General features: G+C 37.6%; 1 protein-coding gene across 6 annotated transcripts in view; it reads right to left on the bottom strand.

Moving 5' to 3' along the window:
* hdac4 (histone deacetylase 4) overlaps positions 1-20,748 on the bottom strand; it is a 177,809-nt gene that overhangs the window by 54,255 nt on the left and 102,806 nt on the right. For 5 of the 6 annotated variants that reach the window (XM_057851935.1, XM_057851931.1, XM_057851934.1 and 2 more), the window contains 7 exons: positions 18,371-18,490; positions 17,288-17,504; positions 16,858-17,072; positions 7,640-7,876; positions 3,988-4,174; positions 2,283-2,416; positions 1,837-1,939 (listed from right to left, as the gene is read on the bottom strand). In XM_057851935.1, coding sequence (XP_057707918.1) covers positions 1,837-1,939; positions 2,283-2,416; positions 3,988-4,174; positions 7,640-7,876; positions 16,858-17,072; positions 17,288-17,504; positions 18,371-18,490 — 1,213 coding nt within the window. The remainder of the gene's footprint in view (positions 1-1,836; positions 1,940-2,282; positions 2,417-3,987; positions 4,175-7,639; positions 7,877-16,857; positions 17,073-17,287; positions 17,505-18,370; positions 18,491-20,748) is intronic. The other variant, XM_057851932.1, reaches the window with a different exon arrangement.

Genomic DNA, 20,748 nt, shown 5'->3' with positions numbered 1-20,748 from the left:
AAATAGTCGTGACTATTACTGCATGCTTTCATTTGGTTAAACCGCGCAAGGTAATATAAAGTTGTTTCTATTCTATCCAACCAGTCTCCTGCCATGTCTCAACAATTGATTTACACATTTTGGCATGTTTAACTCATTTGCTCCCACAAACATATAAGTAAGTTCTATTTTTAATTGCTTCAGTGTCCCAAAAACGTATTTATACGTCTTTTGCGTTTGTTTTTTTTCCACAATTGGCATCTATAGGTTCCCATGTATCTTAGATAGAATGCACAAACCTCAAAACCCATTTTAAAGCAATAAAACAGACCACTAGAGGGCAGTAGCGCATTTGGTAAGACCCGCAACCCTATTCAACGGCAACCAACAGCCAAGCCGCAAAGCTGGGGAGAGGGCGGAAGACGACCGAATGGATGACAGGCGGCGGACGACCGAACAGAACAACCGGTAGAACGTCTGGGATGCCAGGCGCTGGACGACCGAGCAGAACGACCGGGACCACTAGATGCCGTACAGTCCGTGCTGCTCGCGAGCAGAGCATGCAGAAACTCAAAAAAGTTCATCTTTTTGAAACAGGCGGCGATGAGGGAAATGTTTAACCCGCTGTTGCGGCCATCACAACGTCATCTTTCAGTTAGTTATGTCTAAATAAATTGTTACTTTGGTATCAAGTGCTTTACTTGTCTTGTTGTTTCTGTTTTTTTTTGTAAAAGGAAAACATTATTCAGATGTTTGGGATGTAACTAAAGTAAAAAATAGCTGTAGTAAATTCAAAGTTATGTTTGAAATGTATGCGTTCACAAAAAGCTCAATTTCTCGTTTTTTTTTCCATCAGAAATTGGAAAAATGCTCAAACTAAGCTATTTTCTAATGCTGATTTCTAAAGAATTGAAAAAGATATTAACTTACTTGTTTTCCTGCTGAAAGAAGAGAGTCTAATCTTTCTTTGGTGGGTTCCATGTTTATATAGCAATAGAACATAATTTTCAGTGGGCTTTGCAAAATCAGTCAAAATCCAGTAAAACGGCCGGGAGCGAAGGGCCTTGCTCCGGTGAAAATGGCTGGGAGTGAATAAGTTAAAAGCCACTTTTCCATTTGTGAACTTTGGGTCTATGAAGACTTTTAAGCTGTCTTGTAAATCAGGGTAACTTTTTTTCCCATTTTAAATTAGACTCCATTGCAAAGTGTCGCTGCCTTCTTTAACAAATCATGGCTTTGCATGAGATGAAATGTCAGTTTGATGAAGAAAAAGTTGGTCCGTAACATAGTTTAAAGGGCAAGTACGACAAGTCACTCACTTGTGTCAACGGAACAGTGAAAGTGATTTAATGTGTGACTGGTAACTGCAGCCATTAACTAAATATTATTTTCATAACTGATAAATCTGTTGATTTTTCTCTCCCATAATTTGATTGATATGATTTTGTTACTCATCCTTCTGTTGAACAACAGGACATAATTTGAAACTGACAATGAGAAAAATGTGCTAAGTTGATTCCGATTCAGTTGCTGATTTGGTTGTAATTCATGACAAATACTAAAAAAATATTAATTGTTTTCTCCCAAAAAAGGTTGATTTTTTTCCAGGGAATATTTACTGTTGAGAGGCTGAAATTTTAAAGATTTGGAAAATGTAAAGCTAAAAAAATGTCTCTAAGCCATCAACCAATTAGCAAAATAGTTTTAGTAAGATTCAGTTGATCATCGACGTCCCTAATGTCAAATCCATAGAACATGAGGTTTGAGAATTTTTTCATGTTATACTTACATTCTCCATGTTCAACTGACAAACTGATTGAGTGCCATAAATCATCTTTAGTTAAGTTATTTACTTACAGTCCAGCTTCTGCCGCAGAGGGTTGGTGCCATACAGTAGAACGTGAGCTTCAGAGTGGACTGTCTGAAGTTCCTCAAGGGTGGCTTTCCTTCCCCGGATGCACTGGACACAAGAAAGACAGGAAGAAAGGCGAAGAAGACATATGAGTCATTGGCTTGTTTCACCATGCTCGAACTATGCACTGTATCAAAGCCATTCTTAGAAAATGATGTCTGATTATGCACAAGTGTATTGAGGCGAACATATTACTTCAAGTTGGGCAGGTGGGCGGTTAGGATAAGTCTGCTTATGTCATTTAAATTTGAGGAGGGTATTACTAAATCTGTTTGAAGGCTCTACTGCAGAAAAGTGAGCTCAAGGCCATTCTCGGTACTAACTGGCAAAACACTTCCCCCTATTGGTGAAAGCGAACCTCTACTTTTACTCAGATGAACTGCTGTCTTACCTCGCAGTGTCCCCTGAGGCCTGTCTCCTGGAGACGTGACCAGATGCTCTGGATGCGACCTGCGTGCTCTGGGTGGATGTTTGTGTTGCCGCACATACACTGGTGCTTTTGCATCAATGAATCGTACACGAGGCCTGAACAGTAAAAACAGTAACAAAACAAGCAGAGGTGGGTAGAATGGAGTAGCCAACAATTAATCCAATTAGAGTAGCGTTACTTCAAAACAATATCACTCAAGTAAAAGTACTGTAGTCATCCAAAAAATGTACTCAAGTACAAGTAAAATAGTATTTGGTGAAAAGATTACTCAAGTAATGAGTAACTGCTTACGATGTTCGATGTTTGTTTGTTTTTTAAGCAATGGTATTTTTTTTCTCAGTACAAATTTATCTATATGTTATTATTACACTGTACTATAAGCTATTACTTAACCACATTAAGCCAAAGAACTACGCAAAAAAAAAAAAAAAAAAAAAAATCATTGAATCGATGTCGAGAGAAAAAAAATGGCAGAAATGAAGCATTATTCGTCCAAAGAATATGAGTGCCCTATTGTTGAGAAAAGAAAACATTTCCTATTATTAAACTAAAAGAATCATATCTCCAATTTCCCATGGTCAATCGGTGCCAAATAAATCTGGGAAAGAGGTTAAACTCCACGCTTTCAAATCATGTTGACGGCGGCGCTCTATGTCAAATATCGTATTGGCCTGAATATGAGACGGTATTTTTTGCATTGAAATAAGATTGAAAAAGTGGGGGTCGGTCTAGACGTTATACCCATTCATGACGCTCGATGGCGCCAGATATCATTGAAGCGATGTTCTGTCATGACAGATCTCAGCTACTCTTTTTAGTTTAACCAGTTTGCATGATTTTATAGCAATGTTTTTCCTTATTCAGATTTGTTTCAAGACTACAGTTACAGTTAGACTTCATTTTGATGGTTAATGCAGTTATTGCAATTTTGTTGTTTTATGACCATAGATTGGTTTATTTACATTTCAAAAACCAGAAGCCATTCATTTACGAACGACTGATTGCACTTTACTTTACATATTTAAATGTTCAGATATTAAGATTGGAATGAGGCAAAATAACATGCTTTTTCTGTCAAATATATTGTTATAATCATTTGTTTCAGATGTATTGTAATTACTTTCTATATAAAAATTAATTTGGTGTTCAAAAAGTATTTTTTTTCCAAACTTGAGTCTTGAAAAAGAGGGGGTCGTCTTATAATCAGGGCCATCTTATATTCGGGCCAATGCGGTACTTCATATTTTACGATGGTTTAAATATGCCACGTGATTGAACAGGCCGGCGTGATCATAGTCTGATTATTATGATGGAGTCATATGATTATTGGCGCGACATCTCATTGATGATACTGGTAGAGCCACTGTTGGCGACGCTGGCAAAAAAAGTAAAATCTAATATGTAGAATAAAGACGAAAAATGTAATGACTAATGTAACGAAAAGTAGTGAAAAGTGTAACTTTGTAAATCTACTCTTACAAGTACATTTTTCCACAAAAAGTTACTGTAATGGAGAAAATGTAACGCGTAACCCACCTCTGAAAACAAGTGAATGTCAGTGATTAGATATGAGCACAACCCTAAATGGCACTAAAATATGATCATTTCACACCAGCCCATGCAGTATAAATTTTCTAAAACAATTTATGTTTTCTTTTCAACACACCTGTAGTGAATCGAGGCTTGACCACAGGCTCGGGCACCATCATAGGGAAGGAGGATGAGGCGGGAGACGACTGCGCCCTGGAGAGCGGACGGTGGGCAGCCAAGCTGACTGACAAACCGGCCGCCTCCATCGATGCCCGGTAACTCCGCAACTGCTGAATACGCTGTTGCTCCAACAGCAGGGCCTGCTGCTTTCACACAAAAGCACAAAAACATACACAATCTCTTAAAGTAGGTGCACTCATCCCAATAATTGCATTTTCCTTATCAAAGAATGACTTTTTGCTTCTGAGAGGCCTTCACTGAAAAAAAAATCGCTTTTTGTAACACTCTATTATGCCACAAGATGGTGCCAAATCTATGGTTGGTATCAAGTGCATGTACAGCGTTTGAAGGAAGTGCAAAAAAAAAAAAAAAAAAAAAAAAAAAGATGACAAAATGAGTCATACAGTTGGAACAAACGGAACTGGAATGTGTATTTATTTAACACGTTAAAAAAATAAAAAACTATTAACAACGGATGTGAAGTGATGCTAGAGTGGAAATAAAAAGTTTGATCGCTGTCAGCCCTTCCTAAAAAAAAAAACAAAAAAAACATTCAAATTCATAATAAATAGAACTCAGTGGGAGCAATTCTTGCAAAGACTCCAACAAATGCCCATCAAAGTGTTTTAATATTGATGGGGCAAAAGTGGCTGCGGAATCAAGGGATTTTTTTTTTCTGGTCCAAGGCAAAAGGGCAAGATCCTTGAGCACCAGCTACTCGCATATAGTTTCCACGTGCCTGGCTGATAGGAAAATAAGTTTGAAATTCGATTAAATTTCTTTTGGGTTACAGTTGACTGTATTTTTAATGTTTTACTTTTAATTAAGTAAGCTTTAACAAATTGTAGGGTCGGATGGTGCAAATTACTTCAAATTAGTTCGCTGCTATTTACTCAATCCATGCTTCAAATGACTCTCAAAACAGAATGGGAAGTGCAAGTTATCCCTTTGGCCGCTAGAGGTCGCCCTGAGCACAAATTCCAAACTGAGATTCCAGATGGCGACTTCAAAACTGATGCATGAGGTTGAAAGAACACATTTGAAAAAGTTGTTGGAAAAGCAGGCAGTTCCAAAGAACACAAACTGTGAATTTGGTGCAAATTCAACGCAAGCTGCTTTGAACACTGAAAATAAATCATCAGTGTGGTTGTGCAGCATACATAGAGTATTACCATTACAATACACATGCTCTCATTGCTGTCTGTGGTACTGCCCTGAAACTTAAACCGAGTATTGGCGCATGCCAGGATGCTCTTTCCACTCCGCAAGTCATGAAGCACTGGTGTGTTGCCATCCTGATAGGCGTGTCCGCTTACACTACGGGCGCCATGGCGACGGTCAGAGGAGCGTCTGATTGAATTTGGCTGGGACCAGCGAGACAGGAAGAGCAAGCGTCGTCCTGACTGCGTTACGGGAGAGCGAGTGCCATATGTGAAGATACTATCACAGGTATTTTACAATATGTTATTGTGCATATGAGATCAGCTCCGATATTAAGAGCACAATTATCTGAGATTAACACACTGGCTGCTAGTGGTGTCAACAATAATCGATGCGGCGATGCATTCCGATGCGTGGCATGGACGATTCGATTCAATGCGGGCAACAAGCCGAATCGATTCAGCGTATTTTAAAATATATAAGTACGTTCAAAAATCTTCCCTGCGCAATTCCGGTGATGCAACAGATTTGGTTTCCCCATTTGTATTATTATTCTCATGTTTCATTTTTTACACACTGCATAACTCTGGTCAAGTTTCCCACCAACCTCGTAGAAGCCAAAATGTCTCCAGATGTCTGCTTTCAATGTCTTAGGTGCATCAATAATCTTTCTCGCTCCCTCTTTCTCCACTTCAGCCATTGTTATGTTATGCCCTATCTCTTATAGGTTAGATCTTGTGCCCGAACCCGAACGGGTCGGGTCGGGCCCAAAATGTTAAGCATTCAAGTTCGGGTCGGGCCGCCGCGACAGACTAATAAATTATTTAAAAAAAAAAAAAAAAATTACAATGGGATAAAACCGAGAGCAGGCTCTCTGTATTGTGCATTTGCTTGTGCACGAACCTGAACGCAGTGGCGCTGCCCGCTTTTTCTTCTCCTCCCGCTGTGGCGCTTGTGATTCGTTACGAAAGACACTTTTATTTATGCACAGAAAGGCAACACAAATGTGATCCTTTTGAATCTTCTCCTCTATGTGTCTGCAAAACCACGTTTTTAAAAAAAAAAATTTATTAAACTTTCCCGGCGTTATTTCATTGTGTAACTGCTTTTATAATGATCATAAAAATATGTAGACTATCTAAAGATTAAGAAAACTTGTGTTTTTTTCTGCCAACTCGAAGAAATGAAAATAAATTGCTGCTGCGTTTTTTTTCTTCTTCGCGTCACTCCCCCCCAAAAAAAACAACAACAAAAAAATCGGGTTTTTCGGGTTGGGCCTGCAAATCTAGTTAATTGATCGGGCTCGGGCTGGGTCGGGCTATAATACCAGAGGGCCGTGTCGGGCTGGATTTTTTAGGTCCGATCTAACCTCTACTATCTCTCTGCTCTCTCGATTGCAAAAAACTGATATTTCCTCATGTTGAAACAGATTGTTATGGGTGCTAAAATGCTGCTGCACTTCATTTTAATTCATTATTTTTTATTGTTATGTGGTAGTTACTGATTGCGTTTCTAAGTTGATTGCACATATATAGTGGGCTAGGCCTACATTTTACTTTTGTTCTACATTGCAATTTAGTTGATGTTTTGTTTGCAACTGAACTGATCCCTGGATTGATATTGCGATAAAGATGCTGCTGCACTACAATATTTTCTTTGTCGTTTTCTTTAATATTTACTTGAATATTTTTATTGATGGGTCGTTGTGACTAAAATACAGTGACTGTTATTACTGATTTCGCACAGGAGTTCAGATGTTGCACTGTGTGAAAGGCTGCTACTGTGTGTAAAAAAAAGAGAAAGCCCTGGTCTCATTCAAAGCACTAATTAAATGCTGTGATCTGTTTTTTTTTTAAAAATATATATATATCTGAATGTATTTTCATTTGACTTCAACCAGGAGTGACACAAGAGCCAATAAAACGTTGTTTAATGTCTGACCGCTTGTGTTGCCTCATGATTCACGAAAAATATGCTTTGCTTTAGAATTTTAATGCATCCCAGACTTTAATTCATCGCGATGCATTGCCGAATCGAACCGAATCGTAAGCCTCTGAATCGAATCGAATCGAATCGTGGCCCTCCGAATCGTAATCGAATCGAATCGTGGCCCTCCGAATCGTAATCGAATCGAATCGTGAGGGGAGTGCCGATGCACACCTCTACTGGCTGCCATCGCCGTCAGTGGCAACGGATGGGTTAAATGTGATAGGTCACACCATGCTGCCCTCTTACATAAATTTATTCTGCAAAAAATATCAAAGTTAAAAATTGTGTGAGTGTGGTGTCTTATTGTCCATCTGCCATGGCTGTCTGCTTGCTCCCACTGACTTCCTTTATGAAAAAAAAATAATCACTCCAACATTCAGCAGTGGGAAGACAGAGAGATAGAAAAAACCTCAGTATTACATAACCAGACCGACTGCATTTCAACTAGTTGGCCTTACCTGTCGGAAGAGCATCTCCTGCTCAGTCTGCCTGTCCTCCTGTTCATGAGGGTCGAGAGGCTCCTGCTTGATGGCCACAGAGGAGGAGGACGGAGAGGAAGATAGTGAGGAAGAAGAGGACGAGAGTGCCTGGTGCTCCCTGAGCTCCTCTTCCGTCTCCTCGGGGTGACTCTGGTGTTGCCTCGACGACACGGATGGAGGCGAGCAGGCGGCTGAGTTCTGCTCGCTTGACATGATCTGAACATAAAAACAAATGTGGAAAATTGGATTTAGTTGGCGGATTACATTGCACTTCTTTATGCAAAAAGTCAAAGGTGCCAACTGATAAAATCTCAAGATAAGAGCTGTTTTTTGGCAGTTTCTTGTGTTTTTTCTTCCTTTGACTTGAGAACAAAAAATTAAGATATGAGCGCTGTACAATGCCAGTAAGCTCACTTCACAACAATCAGCAGTCTGGCAAATTATTCAAACAAATAGACTTCAAACTGTGTAATTGTCATTAAAATTACTGTCCAGTTAAACAAAACAACTTCAGATTTGCCTGAATTAATCTTGTTCACCTTAATGCCAACAAACAATGACATTGACAAGTTTAACGAATCACATTGCTGTCACGGGGTTAGAACCATTTCAGCTGCTTCAAAATAAATCGAGGGGCCATTCCATAGATTAGTCCTGTTAAAGTTGAGGCTTTCAAGCTATAAAGCTTTCACTCTGGAGATTGAATTTAAAGCTTCATCAATCGCAGCACCTAATGTAATCTATACAGTATATATTTAAGGGCACAAGAGTGATCCCTTGCTACTTTGCGCTTCAAACTTCGCGCCTGCAGTCCATCGGTGATTTTTTGTTTTCAATTAAATAAAAAAATATAGATGAGCTGTCCCAAACCGATCGCGCTGTCTCCCTCTCGATCCCTCACTCTCCCTGCTCTTTGTTCGTCAGTCAGGCAGTATATGTGCACTGGAGTTGTTTATTAAAGTTAACGTTGAATGACAGATGAATGTGTCTGATCTTGCCAGAGTCAAGAACTTGTGAAGCGCCGCATGCGTCAATCATCCTTTAACTTGTAAAACAGTTGCTGTGGCAACTCATTGTGTGTAAGTGAGCAGCTCCAAGCGGATTTGAGTAGACTCACTCAGTGAAGCATTTAATAAAGCCAAGCATTTTTCTACTACTACTTTATTCTTGTCTAAAAATAATTCAGCGGGACATGTGTGTAACATGTTTAAAAGTTATCAAAATTATTACATTTGAAGTGCTTAAAAAACATTTATTAAAATAGACATATACATATAAATGTTTAAAATCATACTTTGGAATTTTTTTTTTTTTTTTTATCTCTTTCCAATGCTAAATCTGAATAAAAACATTGAACACACACGCACACACAAATTATTTGGGGGGTGGTGCACTACTTTGTGTTTTTTCTCTTATCGTGACGAATTCTGGTCCCTATTAACCGCATAAAAAGAGTGATCACTGTATTACACTTAAGATTTTAAGTTAAAGCTTTCAACATTGTGAGTAACTGCTTAGGAGGTTTGATTTTTCTTCAAACGATGGTATTTTTTCTCTCAGCACAAAGTTATCTATGTTATTATTACACTGTAATATAACCCATTCTATAACCACACAGAACTACAAAAAAAAAAAAAAAAAAAGAATTCCGGCGAGAAAATCAATAGTGAGAGAAAAAAAAATCTGCAGAAATGAATCATTATTCGTCCAAAGAATGTGAGTGTGGATCATATCCCCAGTTTTCCATGGTCAATCGGTGCCAAATAAAAACTGGGAAAGAGGTTAAAATCCACACTTTAAGGCCGGCGTGATCTTAGTCTGATTGGTATAATGGAGTCATATGATTATTGTTGCCACGTCTCATTGGTGAAACTGGTAGAGCAACTGTTGGTGTCTCTGGTTAAAAAAGTAAAATCTAATATGTAGAATAAAGAGGTAAATTGTAATAACTTGTGTAGCCCAAAGTAACAGAGAAAGAGTAGCGTTTCGTCTTTACAAATCTAGGAAAAACTATGGCTTAGTAAATCTACTCTTAGAAGTACGTTTTTCTCAAAAAGTTACTGTAATGGAGTAAATGTAACGCGTCATTACCCACTTCTGAGAACAAGTGAATATCAGTGATTCGACATGAGCACAACAAAGACCTCTGATACTACTAAACCCATTGGCAGCATTTGACAGCCATGGATGTCCAATCAAATCAATCGCTGCCAGCCTCTCCCTTATAGATGGATATGACAACCTTTGCCGTAAATGGCACTAAGAAAAAAAAATCAGTTGCTTGAAAATAAATGGAGGGGCAATTTGATAGAGTAGTGCTGTTAAAGTTGAGGCTTTCAAGCTTTAAAGGTTTCACTCGGGAGATTGAAAGTTATAGCTTCATCAATGGCAGCGCCATACGTAATGTATACAGTATATATTTCAGCAGGGCACTATTACACTTAAGATTTCAAGTTAAAGCTTTCAAAATTAAAGCTTTAATTTATGAGAATGAATTGAAAACTGGCAGTACATATATTGTATTCGACAGCTATATTATACACATTCCATATTTCTGGCGCCATGAATATCTGAACAACTTTATTATACTGCCCCCAGGTGGCCACACACACACACACAAATTAAGCAAAATGATCTTGCAAAAATATGTATAATTCTTTACATACTGTTAAATAAAATCTGTTGCTTTAACAAGTACATTTATACAGAGTGAGAGTGCTATTATTGTTTCTAAAACACAGGATTAAAATGAATGAAAGATTAAACAAAGTCCAGCTACATTCAAACTGTTTTAAAAGTGAGAAAGCGAAAAATTAGGTCAGGGGTGCTCATATTTTTTGCTCGAAGAGCTACTTTTCAAGGAGACAACCTACCACGATGTAACTTAACCCCAGGGGGGTGCATAACCTAAAAAGGTTGCTCATTCAATGAAAATTAATTATATATATATATATATATATATATATATATATATATATACACACATATATATTAAGGGTGTAATGGTACATGTATTTGTATTGAACTGTTTCGGTACGTGGTGCTCGGTTCGGAACAGTGGCATACCGAACGAGTTTCTGACGTAATGTAACCCTTACTTTTCGAGGCTGTGAGTCGATCGGGTTACAGTTTCTTTGTGTAGATTATATTTACTCCGTCTTCTCTACTATAATGAGGACCAACACGGTAGGACAGTACAACCCAGAAACGTCAACAGCGCGACAACGTGACCGCCGCGAGAACGCAGTGAAATGCGGGCATTAAAGTCAATCAGCCAATGCACATCAGTCGCAGTGCGGCCGCGTGTTAGACGCGTCCCAGAAGCGGCTCAACACGACGCATGCGAAAAGAACGGCAGAGTTTATTATTTGATGCGAGACACGACCCACCTGTGTCAATACTACTACCGGTAGCTAGAATCGGGCAGACTGGAAGTCACTCATGTAAAAATATGGTGGATCCGGTCGATTTTCAAACTAATATGCAATGGTAACCCACTTTTTGAGTCCATCAGATCTCTTGAGTGGTAGATCGGGGCACAGTTGACTTGTCTTTGTTGATTTACTGTTGTCTTTTCTGCTATAATAATAACCAACGCGGCCCCGTGTTCAATACAAAACCCTCCTACCACAACAAAACAAGTAGGAACTAATATTCACATAGGAACTAATGTTATACTACATAAAATATACAATATAAATGAATACTACATCACATTTGTAAAATATAAAGACATAATAAAATAAATAATAGCCCATTTAAATAAAATAAATTGAAATGAGCTAAAACACCTGTAATTAAATAATAAGAATTATACACAGATCCTGCTTACACAAATTTATTAATTTCTGTGTGGCGCTTTAACTTGAGAAAATCCACCAATAAAGCTTTTGAAAACCGTTCATAAGAAAAAATAAAGATTCATTGAGGCATTTCATTTGTAAAATACATGTTAAAATCTTTGTCATTGGGATTGCTTTTCTCTTTAGCATAGGACTTCTTTGTTCTTCTTTCTTTCAGAAAGAAAGTTGATCAATACGCATGGTCTGAAAGGCAAATTGTTGTTGAATTATCTTTAAATACCCGCTACTTTTTGAGCAGAATTCTAGCTTTGTATAGGCTAATGTTCCTATTGTTGAAAGCACAAAGGTGTGTAATAAACAACTAGCACATTTATATTTGGCATTTTGTTTTCTTACTGTCCCGAAAATGAACCGAAACGTGACCTCAAAACCGAGGTACGTACCGAACCGAGATTTTTGTGTACTGTTACACCCCTAATACATATATATATATATATATATATATATATATATATATATATATATACACTCTATATCAGGGGTCGCGTTAACCGAATATTTTCCGTCGTTGACCGGTTTTTTAAAATGGTGACGGAAAAAACTGAAGTCCATCCGTCATTTTGACAGGTTGCAATTCACACCCCAGACCACAGGGTGGCGAGTGAGCATATTAATTAGCTATTGTCTCTCTTGATGCATGACGTCGTTGGCCTTACTCGGAAAAATGTCAAGGCAACTGAGTGTTTGCCTGGCACGGCCAGACTGTTCTCCCTGTATTTTTCAAACACTGAGAGAAAAGTCTGGGACACAGCCTCTCGAGTAGGTACAAAATCAACCGACAAATCAGATTTGTTTATTTGCGTGACGTGTTCTTCACGAGCAACGTCACTCTTGCGCGCCGAAAGTCGTCTCTATAACACGGATGGTGAACGGGAGAGCCGAGAATATGCTCCAATCCGCGGTAAATTCAGTTTTAAATGAGCTAAAACACATCGACACGAGACATTGACAACAGTCTGTCTCGCGCTAGCCATGTTGAAAAAACTCCGTTCTCCTTGTATGTTTACTTCCGCGCGCAAGTCCCTCGTCCTGCCCTCGTCGCTTTGCTAACGGCACGTCTGCCCGTCGCTGATTGGTGCACTCCGCTGTCTGTTTGCCTCTTGTTAAGCTTGTTCGGACAGAATATTAATTAAAAATGAATGAAAACTAAATACTATTGAATATGTCATTATTATCATTTTAAAAATGTAAGTGACGGGTAAAAATAGATTATGACCGGATTTTTATGACACTGTCAGTCAAAATGACAGACAACAAAAAAGTCTAGCGCAACCTCTGCTGTATATATATATTTTTTCTTTTGATGCCTTGAACTACCCACACTAACATTGCGATCGACGTAATGGGCACCCCTGCATAAGATGAATGCAATGATGAATGATGGAAGGACTTTCTTATTTTACCTATCTTTTTTTTATTATAATGACAAACAAGCTAAAACATTCATTATGAATCAAACCAAAACCTGTTGTCAGAACTTGTTTGTTTCACGAGAGAATGCCAATGTTCTTTTTTAAATTATGATGGCTAACATGTTGTGGCCTGTGTAAAGGAAAATCACTGAGCAAACCATAACAGGGCCAACAAAAAAGACAGAAGAGGAAGTAGACGGAAAGAGATTTTGTTTAAAGACTCTTTGCATGTTCGGGGTCTTCGACTGTCATCAGGCAACTTGTGCCGGTCAGAAATGGAGTGGATCAGTGTTTGTGCATGGAACACAAACACATGCGCGCGCACACACGCACGCATAAAAAGACGCACACACTTGGCTGGCATATTGCCCAGGGAACAGTTCATTGACGTCAAAGCGCAGCCTCTTGCCTCATACCCGTCCCTCTTTTCCAAACAAACTCAAAACAGCCTTTCACTCTCGCAACACTGATTCGCACTCGTCCTCGCCACCTCTGTCTCCTAGTTCTCGGCTTTCTCTACCCTCCCTCGACCACCTTGAGTCATTAAACAAGCCAGTTGAACTGAGAGAAGCAAAGTAGAAACTACATGATTCTCATTTGTGTGCATTTTCACATGGAAATATACTGAATAGAGATAACTGTTCAAGTGTATTAAGGAGATGTTGAAACGTCATTGTTGACTGTCACAAAAAAGAAAAAAAGTCAAACACAACTTGGCTTCTGAACAAACAGTCTGCGACAACAAAAAATATCAAAGCGGCCTCAAATCCCCGGTTTAACAACAAATCCACAGCTCATTCGCTGACCAAACCTACCCGACGAAAGAATTGACATAATCATCTTCATTTTGGATCTGTTTTTGTAAAGAAATACCCGCCAATTCGTTTTTGCGCAATGTTAACACCTCCTCTGTCAAAAGTTAACTTTTCTGTTCCAATAACGCCTTATTCAACGTGACCTGGTAGCAAGCAAGGTGGTGACCATGTTATTAACAAAAAAACAAAAAAAAACTTTCAAAATATATATCCAATCCCCAAAATCAAATGTGCTATTGTTTCAATATGTTTTATTTAATGATTTATTTTTAACAACAACAACACAAAAAGAATCTACCAGAACACTCCCCCCCCATCCTCAGCACCCCAAATCCTAAACTTCATGTGTTGACGTGATAAGTTTAACTTGCACATTTGGCAAATGTAATTGTCTGTGTTAGTGACTGAGTAAATGTCACATTAGACTAATACTGTATATGACATTTGACTGAACTAAAACGCCACTACCATATTTTCCGGACTATAAGTCAAAGTTGTTGTTTTTTTTTTCATAGTTTGGCTGGGGGTGGGATTTATACTCTGGAGCGACTTATGTGTGAAATTATTAATACATTATAATATCATTTCACATGGTATTTTGGTGTTTTGGAGAGGCACTGATGGTTTGGTAAACTTGTTAGCATGTTTTTTATGCTATAGTTATCTGAATAACTCTTAATAGCTATGTTACGTTAACATACCGGCCACATTAGCATTTCGTTGTTCATGCATCATATAGAATTATCATACTGTACACTTATTCAGCATGTTGTTCTCTATTGTTTTGTATTGTTCTGTATTGTTGTTCTCCATGCGACTTACACTCCAGTGCGACATATGTTTTTTTTAGGGCTGTCAAAATTATCGCATTAACAGGCGGTAATTAATTTTTTAAATTAATCACGTTAAACTATTTGACACAATTAACGCACATGGCCCGCTCAAACAGATTAAAATGACAGCACAGTGTCATGGCCACTTGTTACTTGTGTTTTTTTTGGTGTTTTGTCGCGCTCTGCTGGTGCTTGGGTGCGACTGATTTTATGGGTTTAAGCACCATGAGAATTGCGTAATTATTGACATAAAAAATGGCGAGCTACTAGTTTATTTTTTGATTGAAAATTTTACAAATTTTATTAAAACGACAACATTAAGAGGCGTTTTAATATAACATTTCTATAACTTGTACTAACATTTATCTTTTAAGAACTACAAGTCTTTCTATCCATGGATCGCTTTAACAGAATGTTAATGTCATCTTGTTAATTTATTGTTATAATAAACAAATACAGTACTTATGTACAGTATGTTGAATGTATATATCTGTCTGGTGTCTTTCCATTCCAACAATAATTTACAGAAAAAATATGGCATATTTTATAGATGGTTTGAATTGCGATTAATTACGATGAATTAATTTCTAAGCTGTGATTAACTCGATGAAAAATTTTAATCGTTTCACAGCCCTAGTTTTTTTTCCTCTTCATTGTACATTTTTTGGATGGTGCGACTTATAGTCCGAAAAATACGGTAAAAGGAATTTCTGATGTCTAAAACATTCTCATCTTATGTCAAAAGAGCAAAGAGTCAACAAGTGCAAAAAAAAAAAAAAAAAAAAAAAGATTAATGAAACCATCCAAGGTCTTTTTCTGACAAAGCGTTTGTCAACAATATAAGTTAATGGAGCCTCCAGGTAATTCGCCCACATATGGATTCACACAAAACAAGCTGGTCCCTCACCAGCAGCCATCTCCCATTTACACCTCACATATACTGTCCATATGCACAGAGCAGGACCACACACGCCCACCATGATTACGATGAGTCACGTTTCCTGGAAGCCATACACGGAGGCAGCATTGCTGGGAGAACAGTTGCCATGGCGACCAAGAGAACACACGCACACAAGAAACGCTAAGGAGACTTCTGATTGCCTGCTGTACATTCTGATGTGGAGATTTTTGACACTTGAGCTTCACTCACATTGTGATGCTCAGGAAACGGCTTCTTACAAAAATCTGTCATTGTTAAATCATATCATAATAACGTTGTGAACAAGCATATGGTCGTAAATGTATGAACTACAGCCATTTGAAAATTAATACCAAAGGCCAACAAAAACATCATATGGCATGTTTTGTGTTTGGGGCAGCATCTGATTTTGAAATAAGGAAAGTAAAAGTAAAATGAGATGTATAAAAATTGGATTAGTTAACCAGTTTGCATGATTTTATAGCAATGTTTTTCATTATTCAGATTTGTTTCAAGACTACAGTTACAGTTAGACTTCACGTTGATGGTTAATGCAGTTATTGCAATTTTGTTGTTTTATCACAATAGATTGGTTTATTTACATTTTAAAAACCAGAAGCCATTCATTTACGAATGTGATTGCACTTTAGTTTACATATTTAAATGTTTAGATATTAAGATTTGAATGAGGCAAAATAACGTGCTTTTTCTCTCAAATATATTGTTATAATCATTTGTTTCGGATGTACTGTAATTATTTTCTGTATAAAAATTAATTTGGTGTTCAAAAAGTCTTTTTTCAAACTTGAGTCTTGAAAAAGAGGGGGTCGTCTTATAATCAGGGCCGTCTTATATTCGGGCCAATACGGTAATAGCCTACTTGATTGATAGAAATTAATTCATGCTAATTTTTCAATGTATGATTTGTTAAGACAGGCATTTGTGAAGTCATTTGTGGATCATATGACACAAATAAAATAAAGCATATAGAGTAACAATAATTCATTTAATTTAATATTATTATGTACAGTTTCATTATTGTATTAGATTACCCTTAATTGATCACTTGATAAAATTTTTCATATGTAAAATTGATTTGAGTAATACAGTAGTTTTCTAAAATGATAGACATCAAATTTCATCAACTAATTATCCAATACAAAAAAAGGAATGAATACAGGAGAATAACCAAATTTTAGTTAACCAGTTTTAAAAACAAAAATCCAAAAGGTTATAACAGCCCTAAAATTGTGAAATGACTCTCCCACAAAAAGCCAAAACGGTGTTAGCTCACACTGCTTCTTACCGACTTGAATTTCCATTCTTTTGTGAAAAATGACAAGCAACATCTTTACCTTGTTGATAATGTGCTGCTGATGCTGAAACTGTTGCTTGTGCTTTTCCAGAAACTGCTGGTGCTGCTGCTGGACTACCAGCTGCTGCAGGGCCTGTGCCTGTGCGCACTGCTGCTGCGGCAGGGGCGCTGACTGGGTTCGACCCAGAGGGTGGTGGCCCCGCGCCAGCTTGGAGATAGAAGGCGACGGGAGTGGAAGGCCGTTTAAGCCGACTGCTGGACACATAAGAAAAGGTACAAATGGAAGGAGAACTAGACTACTTACAGACAGTAGAAAGAATTTTTTTTCTTATGCAGACAATGTTATTGTGGATGTCCGAGGCCCATTTTTGTCCACAGTTTAATACTTGCAAACGATTTTAATTCACGTAAGCGACAGTTCAGGGTTAATCCGCAGCAGTGAGTACAATTGCTCTACAGTGAACACTGACCCATTGGACTGTGGCTCTGCTCCAACCGCACCATGTGTTGCAGGAGGGGGGCATGGCCAGCTGCGCCGCTTGCTGCCCCCTCTCTGTCCAGACCTGAAGATGCCAAGTAGGCTGGCAAGTGGGTAGCCGGCAGGAAAGGGGGAGTCAAAGGAATGCCCTTCTGTAAGGCGGCGGGCAGCGCCAGGCGGCTCTCAGTATCTTGATGTCCTGATATTGCCTACAAAAAAATGGAGAGATGCACAGGCAGACATTGTTGGGACGTAAAAGGAAGTCAAATCAGACATAAAAGGAAATAAAAGCATTCGACAAAAATATTGCTTTACTTCTTTTTTTCCATGAACAGAACTTAAGTATACAAAATTCCTATTTTATAATCATGGAACAGTCATAACATGGGTTCATATTGTTGTACAAGCAACATTAGGGGTGTCAAACTCATTGCAGTCCTGGTTTCTTTCAGATGGCCGTTTATGTGTACTAGCTAGGGTTGCCACGATTAATGGACAACTACAGTAATCGATTATTAAATGAATCGACATTATAATAGTAAATGAATCATTGAGAGACGTTGACCCCAAAATGCTCCAAATCCTCTTTTTGAGCCTCTTAATAGCAAATTTAGTCATTTTTAGTTCTCACTATTAATATTTATTTAACATTTTTATTATTTTCATGATAATTTATATTATTTTTTTCCTAATTGAAAAGGGAAAGAGGATATAGTATTCTTTAAAATGTATTTATTTTTCATTTGTATTTTTTAAATTTATATGTATATATGTTTAATGAAAACGTGAATTAACAGTAATTAGTGTCTTTTTATCATTCATTTGTTTAACAAATTGACAATTTGTTCAATTTAAAAATTGAATTTAAAAACAGGGAAACTGTAAATATTCCCTAATTTCTTTAGCACTTGGTCTTTCATTGGGAGCTACAGAAAAAAAATATTTAAATTTGATCTCAGTGGAAAACATCAAGTCGATATACAGGATTTGCTTTCGCGGGCCACAAAAATGTTGTGGCGGGCCAGCGAGTTTGACACCTGTGAAGTGGATGCATGGTGTTGATGACACTACTCACAGTGTTTCCCGGGCATGTCGCTGGAAGTCCCAGTGTAATGTTGGGCAGCGAAGGGGACGTGTAAAGTGAGAGATGGCTTACGGAACCGTCCCTCGAAACTAGACGCTGAAGCAAGGACGTCTGAAGGGACACACATACAGAGGTTGGTAGATTAGCCAAAAATTTTACTCAAGTAAGAGTAGCGTAACTACAAATAATATTACATAAGTAAAAGTAAAAGTCGTCCAAAAATGTACTCATGTACAAGTAAAAAAGTAATTGGTGAAAAAAATACTCAAGTAATGAGTAACATTGTGAGTAACTGCCTTTATTTTTGTTGGATTTTTTTTTTTAAACAATGGTATTTTTTTCTGAGCACAAAGTTATCTATATGGACTGTTGTTATAATGATACTGTACAATAACCCATTACATAACCATATTTAACCAAAGAAATACTGTACAAAAAAATATTAATAATTGAATTCCAACAAGAGAAAAAAATTACATAAATGAAGTATTATTCATCCAAAGAGCATGACTGCCCTCTAGTGGAGAAAATAGTTCCGAGTTTGAATAGTGAAGAGTTCCTTCATAATTACTATTTTGAAATTAAAAGGATCATATCTCCGGTTTTCCGTCGGTGCCAAATAAAAAGTGGAAGAGAGGTGAAAATCCGCGCTTTCGAGGCATGTTGAAGGCAGCGCTCAATATCAAATACATAATTTTTTACGGTGCTTTAAAGACACCACATGATTGAACAGGCTGGCGTGAAGATAGAACGGCAAGCTTGCGTCTGATTGGTATAATGGAATCAAATGATTATTGTTGCGACGTCTCATTGGTGAAATCGGTAGAGCTACCCCGGTAATACACCAGTCACGTCTCTACTCTTAGCATCGCTGGCAAAAACAAACAAATAAATTAGGGCTGTCAAAATTATAGCGTTAACAGGTGGTAATTATTTTTTTTCATTAATCACGTTAAAATATTTGACGCAATTAACGCACATGCCCCGCTCAAAGAGATTAAAATGACAGCACAGTGTCATGTCCACTTGTTGTGTTTTTTGGTGTTTTGTCGCCCTCTGCTGGCGCATTGGTGTGACTGATTTTATGGGTTTTAGCACCGTGAGCATTGTGTAATTATTGACATCAACAATGGCAAGCTACTAGTTAATTTTTTGATTAAAAATTTTACAAATTTTATTAAAACGAAAACATTAAGAGGGGTTTTAATATTAAATTTCTATAACTTGTACTAACATTTATCTTTTAAGAACTGCAAGTCTTTCTATCCATGGATCGCTTTAACAGAATGTTCATGTTAATCCATTCTTGTTGATTTATTGTTATAATAAACAAATACAGTACTTATGTACAGTATGTTGCATGAATATATCCGTCTTGTGTCTTATCTTTCCATTCCAACAATAATTTACAGAAAAATATGGCATATTTTATAGATGCTTTAAGTTTGCGATTAATTACGATTAATTAATTTTTAAGCTGTGATTAACTCAATGAAAAATTTCAATCGTTTGACAGCCCTAAAATAAATCTAATATGTAAAGAAAAAGGAAAAATGTAACGACTCTTGTGTAGCCCAAAGTAGCGGAGAAAGAGTAGAATTTCTTCTTCACAAATCTACTCAAGTAAAAGTAAAAAGTATAGCTTAGTAAAACTCTTAAAAGGACATTTTCTCAAAAAGTTAAACAGTTACTCAAGTAAATGTAACGGAGTACATTTAACGCGTTACTACCCACCTCTGCACACATACACGTGCTTATGGCACACATCGTCATATAAAGGTTTTTTACCGACATCGCGGCATGAACCATCTGCCATATTGGCCGTGAAATCGTTTATGCAGTGCAAATGCATGTAAATCATCACAAAAAGAGTGGATAATATCTTGCCATTGCACAATAAGACCCGTAAACAGCCATTCATCAGATTAGCCAATAATCAATTGTCCAAACAGTCCACGTGTGCTTACGGAATCTCTCGTCTCGGGCAACTAAGGAAATATTCGTGACGCCGGTCATCAGAACTTGGCAGTACTGTACTTGATAATAAAGTATTCTTGAATTAGTGTAGTCAACTTAGTCTGTGCAAATATTGCTTGATGTGTAGTTGATTGTACTAATACAGTAGATCAGGGGTCCCCAAACTTTTTCCTGTGAGGGCCACATAACCCTTCTCTTCTCTGATGAGGGGCCGGGGTCAGTTTGTAACAGAAAAAGTGTGACGATTGCAGGAGTGCCTAAATGTAAAAATGTATTGTTTTTCAGAAAGCCACAATCAAATAACCCTTTCTGGATTCTTCACGGAACCAAAGTAAATAAAATAAAAATGATATAATATAATATAGTATAATATAATATAATTAGGGCTGTCA

The sequence above is a fragment of the Corythoichthys intestinalis genome, chromosome 12 (assembly GCF_030265065.1).
Source record: "Corythoichthys intestinalis isolate RoL2023-P3 chromosome 12, ASM3026506v1, whole genome shotgun sequence".
NCBI classification, from domain to species: domain Eukaryota; kingdom Metazoa; phylum Chordata; class Actinopteri; order Syngnathiformes; family Syngnathidae; genus Corythoichthys; species Corythoichthys intestinalis.
This window is presented reverse-complemented; position numbering and strand designations above follow the sequence as displayed.